Source organism: Pan paniscus, chromosome 10, assembly GCF_029289425.2.
Source record: "Pan paniscus chromosome 10, NHGRI_mPanPan1-v2.0_pri, whole genome shotgun sequence".
Taxonomy (NCBI): domain Eukaryota; kingdom Metazoa; phylum Chordata; class Mammalia; order Primates; family Hominidae; genus Pan; species Pan paniscus.
This window is the reverse complement of record NC_073259.2, coordinates 125,542,741-125,558,169: the sequence shown is the minus strand read 5'-3', so window position 1 is coordinate 125,558,169 and position 15,429 is coordinate 125,542,741. Positions and strand designations below refer to the sequence as shown.

Genomic DNA, 15,429 nt, shown 5'->3' with positions numbered 1-15,429 from the left:
TGGGACTACAGGCGCACACAACCACGCCTGGCTAATTTTTGTATTTTTAGTAGAGACAGGGTTTCACCATGTTGGCCAGGATGGTCTCGATCTCTTGACCTTGTGATCCCGCCCACCTTGGCCTCCCAAAGTGCTGGGATTACAGGTGTGAGCCACTGCGCCCGGCCGCCTCTGACCTCTTGACTTAGCAAAATCAGATTCAGTTCTGGGGAGAAGAACTCAGCAAGACAGAGAGTCTGCGCTTCCTTTTTCCCTCCCCACTTCTGAGCTTTGCAGCAATATCAAAGGCTGAAGGAGGGGAGGGAGGGCCTGCATTAACAAAAGCTCAGTGCCCTCGTGGGCAGCTAGGCTCTGTCTTTGCGTATTCTGATGCCTGGCAGGCCACGGTCATCTTTCTTATCTGGCTAGGATGTGAGCCTTCCCCAGCCAGCCCCTTACTTAATGGAACTCTATAACTCTTCATTTCCTGGACACACGTTGAGTTAAGCAGGTGGCAGACAGCTGGCATTTCTCACTTGCTTTCTGGCATGTCCCATTTTTATAGGAAGCTAACCTGGCATTTTTTATTATAAAGCCCCAGAGTCCCAAGGTTTAATATCTTGAGTGTTAGATTCATGAGCAACTTGGAAGTTAGAGATTGCCGGAGGCTGGAATTTGATGGAGTGTGCGACCTGTAACTTGGAATGTGATTTATTTACTCAAGGGGTGGGGGGGAAAGAGCATGGGACAATTAACTGGGATTTGAGTTTCAAGAAGTGGGGAATGCTTAAAAGGGAGTGAGCAGCCGAGGGGTTGTAAATCCCTCTGACAGCTCGAGTGTTTTTTGAAATAACAGCTGACTTTGAAACCAACTGCCTTGGGAGCTCAAGCCAGGCAGCGCCAGGGACTATTTGCACCCAGCTATCTATGTCTTTTATTTGGAAGGCAAACACCTGTAGAGAGTAGCCACTGGGAGACATTCTTTGGATTCCAGCCAGATGGCCTTTGCCGTGTTACTCAAGCATGCCACACGTTGTCCTACCTCAGGGCCTTTGCACTGGCTGGTTTCCCCAGCTTGGAGTTCTCTCCCCAGATTTCCACATGCCTGGCTTTTTTCTTCATTCAGTTCTCAGAATAAAGATTACCTCCCCAGAGTGGCTTTCCCTGGGCACCCTGGCTAAAGATGCCCCCAACTCCATCTACTCTGTATCCAATAAGTCTCTGCATTCTCTTTACAGCACTTGTATCTCTCTGAAGTCTCATTTATTTGTTTATTGCCTTCCTTCTCCACTGCGCCTTCAGCTTGTAGGATTAAGGACTAGGTCTGTCGTGCATACAGTATCTCCTGCACCTAGAACACTGTGCCAGGACCATTCTGGCATCCAGGTAGTGGATTTTGAACTTAAGAGATGACCTCTGGGCCTCCATAAAAGGAGAGTGGGCTTGAGCGGTGGTTCTCAAAGTGGGGTTCCCTGGACCCCCAGCATCAGCATTATCTGGAAACTTGTTAGAAATGCAAATCAGAAACTCTATTTGCAGGTTAAAGGTGGTTGGGGTAGTGCCAGCCACCTTTGTTTTAACAAAGCTCCCCAGGAGATTCTAGTGCCTGCTCAGGTTTGTTAACCACTGGCCTAGTGTTTAAACGCCTACGGGGTCTAGGTAGGTGCTGTAAATGCAGGAAGTAGACCAGGTGTGGTACACTACAGAGTGGTGAGGACTGTGGCAAAGGAGACCGCAGGTGCAGACCCCCATAGAAGCTGTTATGTTTTATTGGTTGTCACTCCATGATGGGGATCTCACTCCCTGGAATACTGGAAGGGAAGGTCTGGCCGTGGGAAGCAGCCTAAGGCACTGCATCCATTCATTCATTCATGTGTTCAGCACCTGTAACATTAACCAGATAAACCCAGTCCCTGCCCGTATTAGTCCATTTTCACGCTGCTGACAAAGACCTACCCGAGACTGGGAAGAAAAAGAGGTTTAATTGGACTTACAGTTCCCTATGGCTGGGGAGGCCTCAGAATCATGGCAGGAGGTGACAGACACTTCTCACATGGCAGCAGCAAGAGAAAATGAGGAAGAAGCAAAAGCAGAAACCCCTGATAAACCCATTAGATCTCGTGAGACTTATTCACTATCACGAGAATAGCACAGGAAAGACTCACCCCCATGATTCAATTACCTCCCCCTGGGCCCCTCCCACAACACATGGGAATTCTGGGAGATGCAATTCAAGTTAAGATTTGGGTAGGGACACAGCCAAACCATGTAACTGTCCTCTTAAGGCTTACAGTCTGGAGGGGGAGACAGTTCGTCATCATAGGCTCCAGGCAACACCTGTTCAATTACAACTACAGCAGGTGTTGCAAGGGTGGAGTCCACAGTGCTTCAGGGACCTATTGGGGGGAGTGACCTAGTTGGAGAGGCCATGGGAGGCTTTTGAGGCAAGTGGGAAAAGCATTGCAGGCCAAGGAAATGGCAGAGGCAAAGGCTCGGAGATGGGCTGGTGTGATTGGAACTCCGTGAATGGCAGGGAGAGTCATATGAGAAGAGGGAAAATGGTGTGTAGGAACCAGACTATATGGGACCTCCAGGCACTGGGAGACTCTCTATCCAGAGAGTGCTGGGGAGTCATTGTAGCAGTGGAGTGACCTGATCAATTGTGCATTTTGAAGCAATCGCTCATAGTACTGGACGGAGAATGAACTGGGGAAGCCAGAGGGACAGTGAGGAACAGTTGTCATCATTCAGGAAGAAGAATATTATTAGCAATAATATTCATGGTAATATTATTAGTGATAATATGAGCAGCTGGTGAAGGAGTAGACGCTTTAGCTGGACACTGGATGAAGCGCTTGTGTGCTTTCATCTCAACCTCCCACCTGCTCACGAGGCAGCACTTACTGCCCCACTGTCTTAGTGGCTTGAAACAACAAACAACAAGAACATGGTTCTGAAAGTCAGAAGTCCAAAGTGGGTCTCATGGAGCTAAAATCAGGATGTTCGCAGGGCTGTGCTCCTTCTAGAGATTCTAGGGGAGAATCCATTTTCTTGCCTTTTTCCAGCTTTTTAGAGGCTGCCTGCATTCCTTGGCTCGTGCCCCCTTCTCCATCTTCAAAGTCAGCGATGGTGGGTTGAGTCCTTCTCCCCCATCACAACCATTCAGCCCCCTCTTCTATCACATCTCCTTCTGCCTCTCTTTTGTCTCCCCCTTTGCTTTTGAAGACCCTTGTGATTACATCCATCTGGCCCGCCTGGCTAATCCATGATAATCTGTCTATCTCAAGAGTATGACTCAATCACATCTGCAAAGTCTCCTTTGCCATGTAGGGTAAATTTTCACCAGTTCCAGGGATTAGGATGTGGACATCTTTGGAGCCATGATTCAGTTCACCACACTCCTGGTTATAGAGGCAGAGCCTGTGCCCCCATGAGATGCAGTGTGCCCCAAGGTCGTGGGGGCTTCAGGTGACAGAGCTGGGCTGGGAGCCAGGGTGTCAGTCCGCAGAGGTGGCTGCTCCCAGAAAAAGCCCCTGCTCCCCACTATTCATGCCTGGCCCGGGCACCTGGGCTTGGTGGCGAGGCGTTTGGAGGAGGGAAAGGACATGGCTGCCACAGGCATTCAGACTTCTGTCCCAGCCACTGTTTTGGCAGAATGAGCCAGTCTGGACAGAGGCCCTCAGAGACAAACCTTCTAGATGGTTTTATCTCATTGTTTCTGACAAGCCCCTTTTAGGTTGGTTTATAATAAACATCTTGTACCCACAGTGCCATCTTAGCCAAAGGCTCTCTGTGTCACCTGAGATAGGGACTCAAAGGGCAGCCTTGAGGGTACTGCCTGAGGCCATGCTGGGAGAGGTGGGGTAGCCTGCAGATAAGATGGAGAATTCCCAGGCCTTGCCCCTCTTCTTGGAGAAAGATGATTTTTGGTGTACAGAAATACCGAGAGGTGCATGTGTGCATGTGCACTAGAAGCTAGAGAGATAGTAAATACACTATTGAGCCACTAAAACACTTTCTGCTGACCTCCAGATGGACTGTACTACCAGCAGGCCTCGTTAATCTTCATTGCCATAGGCGATGGGGATAGTGACATTACAGCTACCACTTTCTGAGGGCTTATGACATGCCAGAGACTCAGAGAAAGTTGTTAAGAAGCAAAAGATGGGTTTTAAGAACATAGCCTCCAGATCCAGGTGGCCTGCATCCAAACCCCAGTTCCTGCAATTCCACGATTGGGTATTTATCCAGAGGAACGGAAATCAGCATGTCGAAGAGAGATCTGTGCTCCCCTGGTTCATTGTAGCACTCTTCACAATAGCCAAGATATGGAATCAACTCGAATCCATCAACAGATGAATGGATCAAGAAAATGTGGCATATAAATGCAACAGAGTATTATTCAGCCTTAAAAAAAGAAGGAAATCCTATCGTGTGTGACAACATGAATGAACCTAGAGGACATTATGCTAAGTGAAATAAGGCAGGCATAAAAAGACAAATACCAGCCAGGGGCAGTGGCTCAGGCCTGTAATCCCAGCACTTTGGGAGGCCGAGATGGGGGCATCACCTGAGGTCAGGAGTTCAAGACCAGCCTGGCCAACATGGTGAAACCCCATCTCTACTAAAAATATAAAAATTAGCCAGACGTGGTGGTAGGCACCTGTAATCCCAGCTACTCAGGAGGCTGAGACAAGAGAATTACTTGAACCCGGGAGGCAGAGGTTGCAGTGAGCTGAGATGGCGCCACTGCACTCCAGCCTGGGTGACACAGTGAGACTCCATCTCAAAATAAATATATTAATTAAAAGACAAATACCACATGATCTCACTTATATGTGGAATCTAAAAAAGTCAGTCATAGAAATTGAGTAGAATGGTGGTTACCAGAGGCTGGGGAGTATGGGGAGTGGAGAGACTTTGATCAAAGGCCACAGAACTTCATTTAGACAGGAGGAATAAGTTCAAGAGATCTATTGAACATCATGGTGATTATAATCAATAACAATAGGTTATATACTTGAAAATTGCTGAGGGAGTAGATTTTAAGTGTTCTCACCGTACACAAAAAAATGTGAGATAAATACAATAGCTTGATTTAGCCATTCCATATGTATACATATATCAAAACATCATGTGCTACACAATAAATATGGACAATTTTTACATGTTAAATTCATCCCAGCTCTACTTAACCCCTGAGCCTCAATTTTGTCATCTATAAAATGAGATTGATACCATGCTTCATTAAATCATTGAAGATACCTTCAATTAGAATATTCACCATTTAGGCTGGGTGCAGCGGCTCATGTCTGTAATCCCAGCACTTTGGGAGACTGAGACAGGAGGATCACTTTAGCCCAGGAGTTTGAGACCAGCCTGGACAACATAGTGAGACCCCATCTCAAAGAAAAGAATATTCACCATTTATTTTATGGGCTACAAAGAAAGAAATGCAGTGCCAATGAAACTATGATCTGTCAATGATTGCAGGACACATTTTGATTTTAGAGATGTGCATCTTTGGAATCAACAAGATACAGCAAGAATACCCACTTTGTAAGACTCTTATCCTTAGGCTAGTGTCTGGCACATAGAATGTGCCCAGGACATGTCAGCCTGTATTGTTTCTGCTGTACCCATTTTACAGACATGGAAACTGAGGTTGAAGTCATTTCTAAAGGTCACCCAGCAAGTAGTGAATGCTGGAGTCGGGATTTGGACTCAGTTTGTGCTCCTCTGTTCCCTTAGCCGTGATACCTAATTAATGGCTCAAGAATCATGTCTGATAACTGGGCACCCACACAGTGGAGGAGAAGATAGGAAGAAGATCGGGAATGGGTTCCCATCAAGGCTATGCATCCACGAGCTGGTCCTCTAGGTGTCCATATCCTCACCCATAAAATAGATATAATAGGGTTTGCTATTATATATATAGGGGTTGCAGCATTGCTAGAAGGAATCATGGAGGTGATATAGGTCCTAAGCACATACTCAGTCAACTTTCATCCTCTTCTCCCTTCCTTTCCCCACATCCCACACTGCGAGTGGCTTTTAGGCCACCTTTATAGTCATGAGGAATTCCAAGCTCAGAGCAGTTGCTGTGGACACTTGGACTGACTTGCCGGGACCGCCCTAGCCTCAGTCATCCTGGACATCTGCCTGAGGCCTGCTCATCTTTAAAGCTCAGCTTTCATCTTGAACTTGTCTCCAGCTTTGTTCCTGATAAACATCCAGGTGGGCACAGCCAGGCCTGGAGCCCCAAATTCCTCTGTAGACATTGCCCATCTGCAAATACTCTTCACTGTGTAAAGACTTTAGAAAAGGATACCTTGGGTATCAGTGCCGCTTTACATTTTTTACAGATTTCAACACCATACATTAATTATATTAATTGTTAATTCTTTCCCTGCTTACTTTTTTTTTTTTTTTGAGACAAGGTCTCACTCTGTCATCCAGGCTGGATTGTGGTGGTGCAATCTCCATGCACTGTAGCCTCTGCCTCCTGGACTCAAGAGATCCTCCCTCCTCAGCCTCCCAAATAGCTGGGACTACAGGCATGTGCCACTACACACAGCTAGTTTTTTTGTGTATCCTTTGTAGAATTGGGGTCTTGCCATGTTGCCCAGGCTCTGACTTTTTAAAACATTTTTTGGAAGGATAACATACCTGCAAAAGTGTCCAGATCATAAAAGAACAGCCCAATGAGTTTCCACTAAGTATGTATCCATGTAACCAGCGCCCAAATCAAAACACAGAACACTGCCTTCCCCCAGCCCCCTAAGCTCCTTCCAGCACCCCCGCCCACCACACACACACACACACAAGGGCCATCACTGTGCCGACTTTCAGCACGTAGGTCAGTTTCATTTGCTTATGCACTTTATATAAATGGAGTAGTCTTGGGTGTCAGGCTTCCTTCACTCAACATTATGTTGGTGAGCTTTATCCATGCTTTTTGCAGTTAGCAGTAGCTTGGTTATTTTTATATAGTACAGCATGAACATATTTTGTTATAAGTATATATCATATTTTATCCACTTTTCTGTTGACGAACATTTGGGTTGCGTCTTAGTTTGGACTACCGTGACACAGTACTGCAGACTGAGTGGCTTAGAAACAACAGAAATTGAGCCTGTAGTCCCAGCTACTTGGGAGGCTGAGGCAGGAGAATCACTTGAACCCAGAAGGCAGAGGTTGCAGTGAGCCAAGATTGCGCCACTGCACTCCAGCCTGGATGACAGAGCGAGACTCTATCTCAAAAAAAAAAGAAAAAAGAAATTTATTTCTCAGAGTTCCAAAGGCTGAAAAGTCAAAGATCCAGTGCTAGCATGGGCAGATTCTGGGGAGGGCCATCTTCCAGACTTTTGACTTCTCCTTGTATCCTCATATGGCAAGGAAACAGCAAGAGAACTAGCTGGAGTCCCTTTTAAAGGAGCACTAATCCCATTCATGAGGCTCCACTCTCATGACTTAATTATCTTTCAAAGCCTCACCTCCTAATACCATCACATTGGGATTAGGATTTCAACATACGGAATTGGGGACACAAACATTCAATCCATTGCAGGTTGGTTCTAGTTTGGGATTTCAACAGATAGGTTGCTGTTAACATTCTAGTGCATGTGTAGGGGTGAATATGAGAATTCATATCTGTTGGGTACTTACTTAGAGGAAGAATCACTGGTTGTGGATTTGTATTAGTCTGTTTTCACGCTGCTAATAAAGACCTACTGGAAACTGGGTAATTTATAAAGGAAAGAGGTTTTATGGACTCACAGTTCCACATGGCTGGGGAGGCCTCACAATTATGGTGGGAGGCAAAGGGGAAACAAAGGCACGTCTTACACGGTGGCAGGCAACAGTGCTTGTGCAGGGGAACTCCCCTTTATAAAACCATCAGATCTCATGAGACTTATTCAATACCAGGAGAACAGTATGGGGGAAACTGCCCCCATAATTCAATTATCTCCACCTGGCCCTGATCTTGACACTTGGGGATTATTACAATTCAAGGTGAGATTTGGGTGGGGACACAGCCAAACCATATCAGGGTTATTTGTATGTATATTTCACTTTAGTATCTGTGCCAAACTGGTGCAGTAGTTTCTCCAGAAGCTCTTGAGGTCATACGGGAGTGAGAGAAGCAAAGACTTCAGCAGCTGCTGAAGGGAAAGAGGTTGTAAGGAGGGAAAGAAGACAAGGGGTGGAAATCTGAAGCTTGAGACTTTCCTGCAGTTACCCTGAGCAGGAGACTCCAGGGAGTCTTGGAGCCTGGTGGGGGTGATTTGCTCTGCGGTCTGCAGTGGGGAGGGTATTTTCTGGGATCTGGCCTGTGATGAGTGTAGGTGGCTGTTCAGGAACTAAGTATCCAGGGGAGGGAATCTGCCCACAGTCTCAAATATTGAAATGTCAACATGGAGTAATTGGCTGCTCTGCCCACCCTTCCTCCACCTCTGCTCCAGCAGCCACAGCAAATGCCCTGCCTGGGACAGCAACCTGGGGGATGCAGGGTCAGCCCTGACTCATTCTGGGCTGCCTCCTGCCAACCGGCTGGGTGACCTCCTCGGACATGTGAATCAGACTTTCTGTGAGTCAGCTACCCGGGGACTGTCGCCTTAAGCAGATGAAGAAAAAAATGTTAGTCAAAGATCATGGGTGGCTATCAGTGGCATTTTAGATTAGTATACGGATGGGTGGACAGATAAACAGTTGTGATATGTGTATAGATATATCACTTATATATATTTGTACAAGTGTATGTGTGTCTGTTTACTATTTTATTAATCACTTACAACTTTTTATAATAGCCAGTGATCTCATGGAAAGTTACCATGAAATGTACTAGGCATAGAGAGGTGCCTACACCTTTACATGCCTGATTTCATGTGGTTCTCCTGACAACCCAGAAAGGCAGCAGCTGTTGGCCCCATTTTGCAGATAATAAAACTGAAGCTCAGAGAGGTTAATGCACCCACCCAAGGTCACACAGCCACTAAATGACAGATCAGGATTCTAACCCGTTAGTCCTACTCTAAGCCCCCATGCTCCTAACCACTGTGCTATACTTCCCACTGGATGCCAAGGCCTGTTTCCAACTCTTTTATCTCATTCAATCCTCGTATTCAACTACAGGGTTAAGTATTATTAGTTTCCTTTGATCGATGAGGAAACTGAGGCCCAGAGAGGTGAGGTAACCCACCTCAAGACATACAGCAAGTAAGGAGCAGAGCTGGGATTCTGAGATCCCTCTGATACCAGCGCTCTTGCTTCAACCACAGGAAATACAATCTCAGCAAAGCCCAGTACACAACAAGGGCTCAGTAAATACCAAATGAATGAACACAATGCCAGGAGTATTTTAGCAATAACATCACAGGTTAAAAGAGGAAAATTCAAACTGTGATTTTGATGTAGATGGAAAATTAATTTTCACAGTGACGTTCTTTCTTCTTTTGGCCCACATTGGATACTCTGAGCCAGTCACAGTGCTAGGGGCTGGGAGTGCTATGATGAATCTAGAATTCATTCATTCAGTGACGGCTTGTGGGTGCCTGCTCTGTGCGTGCTGGGAATTGTGCTCACTGCAGAGGAACAGGACGGATGAGCATACAGGCAACTAAATGAGAAGGTGTTACTTTCAGTGCATAATGTCCTTTTTCATCCTGTCATTCATCTTAAACTACTGGTCCTCGAAATGAACTCAATGAGGCTGAACATAGTTTGAAAAACTCTTTATCTAGACAGGCGTCTGGTTTGGGGGTGTTATTACTGGTGTTTACACATCCCTGTCCAAACAATTGACTGCATCGTTTGCTGATGATACTTAATACACATCAGCCACCACTCTGCTGGTCTTTCATCACTGTCCTCACACACTGACTCCTGGTAAGTGCATGCAGCTGGTGTGAATGGCCAACAGAATGCTGTCTGAGTGGCGTCTGAGGACCCAGAAGTTGTTGATTTATGTGCTGCTTTCCACCTGTGAGCCTCTGGGATGGACTGGACATGGCAAACCCATTTCTGGACTAGGCTAGATTCTGTGGGTGTCCTTGTCGGTCAGCCACATTGGCCAAGTTTCTAAAGAATCTGCAAGAACTTCCTCTCAGATCTCCATCCCAGAACCAGATCTGAAGTCCAGTCCCAGACTTATTATCTCATAAGCACAATAGTGGCATGTCCACGTGTCTATGCCATCATTTGTCACTTGTAGTAACTGTTGTGGGTCACCCTCTTCTGAACGACTGCCATTAATTTATCTTGTCCTTTTGCTTTTCAGCCTCTGTAAGGGACGGACGCTCTATTCCGTCGTGAGGGATGCCAAAATCGTTTTGGATGTCAACAAAACCAGGCAGATTGCTCAAGAAATTGTGAAGGTACTGTCGGCTCTTGGGCCTCCTATCTAAATCTCAGAAAGACCCAGTTTCCCCCAGGGAAGCCCCCCTACCCCAGGGCTCCTAAGATTCTTGGTTGGATTTCAGACTACCAATCTGGACTTGAAAGAAATTAGACTTGACCTGAAAAATGCCAGGCCATTTATCAGTAAGAATTCTGCCTCGATACGATCTTTAGGAACTATCCACCAATGTTTGGTTTCCATCTGGTGTCTCATCACTATGGTACTTGGACCTATGCAAGGACCAGGGGTCACATACAAGCTATTCAGCCCTCTTGGTTAGGATCCACCATCCTTCGAGTCCTTGAATTTCCAAGAGTGGAAACCATCTCTCTCCACCACTGCTAGGGAAACATCAAATTGTTGGGTGTTGTTTTGGATTAAAACAAACAAGAACATTCTGTGTTTTCTGGCAGGGGCCTTATTAGTCAGTTGTACTCAAGCTTTTATTTCTCATTTGGAGGTGTTAGGACTGAGCTGCAAGAGGAAATAAAAGATGTGACTGCTCACAAAGGCAAAAATAAAGAAACCACCACAACTCTAGATGTTTGCCCTTGAACGAGGCCTCCAATAGACTCTTCTGTGTGTTCTTAATGAGCGGTTGTGAACATCTCTTTAGGAACTCATTGCCTTCTGTGGCAGCATAGGTTAAGTAGATCTGGCTATCTAGTCTTGCAGAAGAGTTAGTATTTAAAGGGGAAGTGGATGAAAATGGTTGGTTGAATTCCTTTCCCTGGGGATCTTTTTGTTTCTTCTTCAGGAATCAGATGAGCAAATGGGGCTGGCCTTTCTGTGGTCTAAGAGTGGCAATGGATTTGTGTCTTGGGGGCCCTGCCTGTTCCCGCTTGCCATGCCTCCCCCGACCTCACCCCCAGGACCCACAGTCAGACCCCAGGCCCTGCCACTGTTGAGTGTGGTCCCATTAGGGAGCCAAGTCTTCAGGACAAGGAATGTGAACTCAAGCCAGGGTGGCAGCAAGCTTTTAGGTTTTTCTCTGGCAACTCTCTCTTCGTTGCTTCTTGCAGGGCATGGGCTACCTCCACGCCAAGGGAATCCTACACAAGGACCTCAAGTCAAAGAATGTCTTCTATGACAACGGCAAAGTGGTCATCACGGACTTTGGACTCTTCAGCATTTCTGGGGTGCTGCAGGCTGGCAGGTGAGAGGCAGTGGGAGGACCCGGAGAGTTTCCTGACAGATGATGGTCAGGAGGTGGGAAGTTAGTCCAAATGGCTTTAGTGACCTAGACTCAGGGTTGGTCCTGAGGTTGCTGAGCTGAGTGGGGCAGCTGCTCTACTGATGTGGGATGCCAAGGCCCTGCTCTGTTTCTCCCTGGGGAGGCCAGCACCTTGCTCACCTGTCTTGTCTTTGAGTGTGTGTGATTGGACACAGAGCATCCCCAGAGCTTTCAAAGCCCCTACCCTTTAATTTAACTGGAGGACTCTCCTCTAACCCTAAGTAATTCACTTGGAAATTGAGATCACCCAAGAGGCCTTGCTCAAAGTTTTCTTAGGAATTAAGTGATTTTAGTACAGGAAGAGTACAGTTAACAGCAAGAGATTTAAAGTCAGAGGCACCCACGGCCTGACACAGCTCTTCCACTTATTAAATGCGACTTTAATCAAGCCGAACAACGTCTCTGAACTTTAGTTTCCTTGTCTGCAAGAAAAGTGGTAGGTTTGTTGATGCCTTCCTCTGTCAGTTCTCGTGAGGCTAAAATGAGAACACGCATCAAGCATCCACCCAGTGCCCAATGCACCTCAAAAGCTCCACAAAGGGTAGCTGCTGCTGAGTTGTAGTAATTAGTATTAATTTGCATATACCTCCCAGTATCACCCAGGAGAATCATTAACCATCATTAAGTAATTAACTCTCAGCCACTACTCACCCTAGAGCAAGCCGCATTGAGTTGGGCACATGAAAAACAGCATGATCTCAAATAAACAACCCATAATTCAGAGAGTCTACCCTTGTGACTTTTAATTTGGACTGCACTCTCTCTCCTTCTCTCTCTCTTGCTGTCTCTCTCTCGCTCTCTCTCTCTCATTTTAAACCTCTGCATGTTTTTTATAATCCTGCATTTTATAACGAATGGTGCATCTTTCCAGAAAGCCCCACAGTTTCTCTCATTTTACTTCAGTTTCAGCTGCTTTTGAGAACCACTGATTTTTTTTTTTTTTTTTTTTTTTTAATTTATTTTTTTGAGGAATGCCCCAGGGACCCGGACAAAGTGAATCTTGTTTGTGTTATATGACACCTTGAATCTGTTATAAGTTGGACCATTTGGAATTTGACAAAACTTCATGTAGCTGTTTCTGTGTGATGAGGACCAAACAGGCGCTTGTTTCTTTTTCAGATTTTGCTCCACCCAAGAAAGATTAACCATAGTCTACAAAATTATCTGTAGTCCCTAAGATAAGGCAGTAAGTAGGCAGTAAATACATAAATATATTAATAGATACTTGAAGAGAGGCCCTCCAGTTGGAACCCAAGAAGCCCGGGAGGGCAAGACTGTGTAGAATCCCTTCTTCCCTCTGACTCCCCAGCAGCAGTTAAGTTCCTGGTTCACTGGCAGGGAACTCATACCCTTCCCAGTTTCCCAGTGTCCCAGGGGAACTGCAAGGACGCAATGTTGGGTGACTTCACTGTCAACCCAAGTATTTGCATCAAGACAAAAGGAGGCCCAGTAAGAGTTTTCTCTAACTTGCTTCTGGGCTGTTTTATAAAAAGCAGACATTCTTCCCTCCTGGTGGCATGTCCATACCTCTCTCTTTCTCCTCAACAGTGGCTTGTCCCTGAGGTGGAGGAAAGGGGTGCAGGACCTCTGATTTTCTTCCTTTAGACTCAGTTTTCTGAAGCCACAAGGAGAAGAGGAAGAAAAAGAAATGGAATGCCTCGGGCATCACTTCCTTTAGCTCATTCATGGAGACCCAGTGTCAACCAGGAAGTTAGTTCAACCAAGTCAAGGGCAAGGTGGCTTCTGGTCTCCTTGTCCAGACAGCAGCCCCTCCCACCCCTGCCCCAGCCAGGTTGTCAACACAAACCCAGGGAGTGCCTTCAGCAACATCTCCCAACAGGAAATTCACATTTCCTGGCCATCCACAAGTAGCCATCAATGACTTCTTGTGCTTTTATCCTTTATTCTGCAATGAACCATCTCAAAACTTAGTGGCTTAAAACAAGGTATTGTCATCCCTCATGGTTCTGTGGGTTGACTGGGCTCAGCTGAGCTCTTGTGCTCGGTTTGTCCTGTAGGTGCAATCAGATGGTGGGCAGGGGGTGAAGTTGGAGACATCTGAAGGCTTCCACATTCACACAGCTGGGCTGGGCTGGCTGAAACATCTGGGGGGCTGATGGGGTCTCTCTCATCTCCCTGCTTTTCCCTCTTCATGCAGCCTCTCTGCTTGACTACATTGGGCTTCCTCACACCATGGCAGTCTCAGGGTAATCAAACTTCTTATGTAGCAACTGGGCTCCACCAAAGCAAGTGCGTTGCAAACTATGACAGGGAGGTGGAACTCTGGGGTGTCCCATGAATCCCAGGACTTTTCCCAGGCTGTAGATTTACCTCAATATTTATGAATACCACCAGTGTAGCTCTAGGGATCCACAGGGTCCCCTCAGGGGTTCAGGTCCATTTACTCCCTCTTGTTCATGAAAAGGCATCTTCAGTAATTGCCCCCATTGCAGCCTGGAGCCCCTAGTGCAGCCGCCAGAGGCCAGGAGACACCCCTTGAATAAGGGGCATCTATGGCCCTGATCAGCAACCTGGGGTCTGGATTATAGGAGTGGAGAGAGAAGGGAGCTGGCCAGGCTTTGGTCTTTGCAGGAAGCGGGGCCAGTATCTCTCAGGAGATAGGCCTGGAAGTTCCCTCATTCATTACTCACTCAGCCGGTCAGCAAATAATTAGGGAGTGCATGTATTAGTCAGCTTGGGCTGCTATAACACAATACCGGACTCAGGGGTTTAAACAACAGACATTTATTTTCTTACAGTTCTGGAGGCTGAAAGTCCAAAATCAAGGTGCTGGCAAATTTAGTGTCTAGTGAGGGCTCTCTTCCCGGCTTGTAGATGGCCACCTTCTTACTGTGTCCTCATATGGCCTCTTCTCTGTGCACCGAAAGAGAGAGAGAGAGAGGTCTCTGATGTCTCTCCTCTTAAGAACACCAATCTTATTGGATTAGGGCCTCAAACTTACAATCTCATTTAACTTAATCACCTCCCTATAGGCTTTATCACTAAATACAATCAAATTGGGGGTTAGGGGTTCAACATAATAAATTTGGGGGAGGCAAAATTCAGTCTATAATACCTTAAGATAGATTCCAGAAACTTGTGTTTAACACACACCTGGTTCCCTGATCCTTAGTTTCCTCACCTGTAAAATGGGAGTAGGGGCAGGCACTAATAGCACCTATCTCATAAGGCTGTTTTGATGATTGAATGGGATAGAGATGTGGAAGGTTATTTTAGCATTTTGCTCTTTTTTTTTTTTTTTTTCGAGACAGGATCCCTTGCTCTGTCACCCAGGCTGGAATGCAGTAGTGCAATCACGGCTCACTGCAGCCTCAACCTCCGAGGCTCAAGCGATCCTCCTACCTCAGCCTCTCAAGGTCCCGGGCTTACAGGCGTGTGCCACCATGCCCAGCTGGGCTTTACTGTTTAATGGTTCTCTCCAGAAATTCTTGTAGAATTGGGTTGAGGTGCCTAGTCCCTGGGGTTTTAAAGACGTGTGTTCAAACAGATCTCAGCTCTGTCTGTTTGGACAGGTCACCTAAATGTTTTGAGCCTCCGTTTCCTTATCCTCATAAGCCCTCAGATTGTGGGCTTATGAGGTCTAAGTGGGATGGACAATCTGGCAAACATTAGGCACTCAGCAGGAGTCACTTGCCTTCCTGCCCTCCCCTCAGTTAGAGCTTGGGGTATGGATAGCCCTTGGTGCCCAGCAGGGAGAGACCCCCCCGCCACCAAGCCCGAGGCAGGGATGGGGCAGCCCAGTGATGTGAGTGTGTTCTGCACATCCAGACAGACCCCAGCATCCAGCTGTTCTGCC

The 15,429-nt window shown here is 46.6% G+C and overlaps 1 protein-coding gene across 2 annotated transcripts in view; it reads left to right on the top strand.

Annotated features, from left to right (window-relative positions):
* KSR2 (kinase suppressor of ras 2) overlaps nt 1-15,429 on the top strand; it is a 518,358-nt gene that overhangs the window by 475,463 nt on the left and 27,466 nt on the right. For both annotated transcript variants that reach the window (XM_063593706.1, XM_063593707.1), the window contains 2 exons: nt 10,259-10,355; nt 11,401-11,534. In XM_063593706.1, the coding sequence (XP_063449776.1) occupies nt 10,259-10,355; nt 11,401-11,534 (231 nt within the window). The remainder of the gene's footprint in view (nt 1-10,258; nt 10,356-11,400; nt 11,535-15,429) is intronic.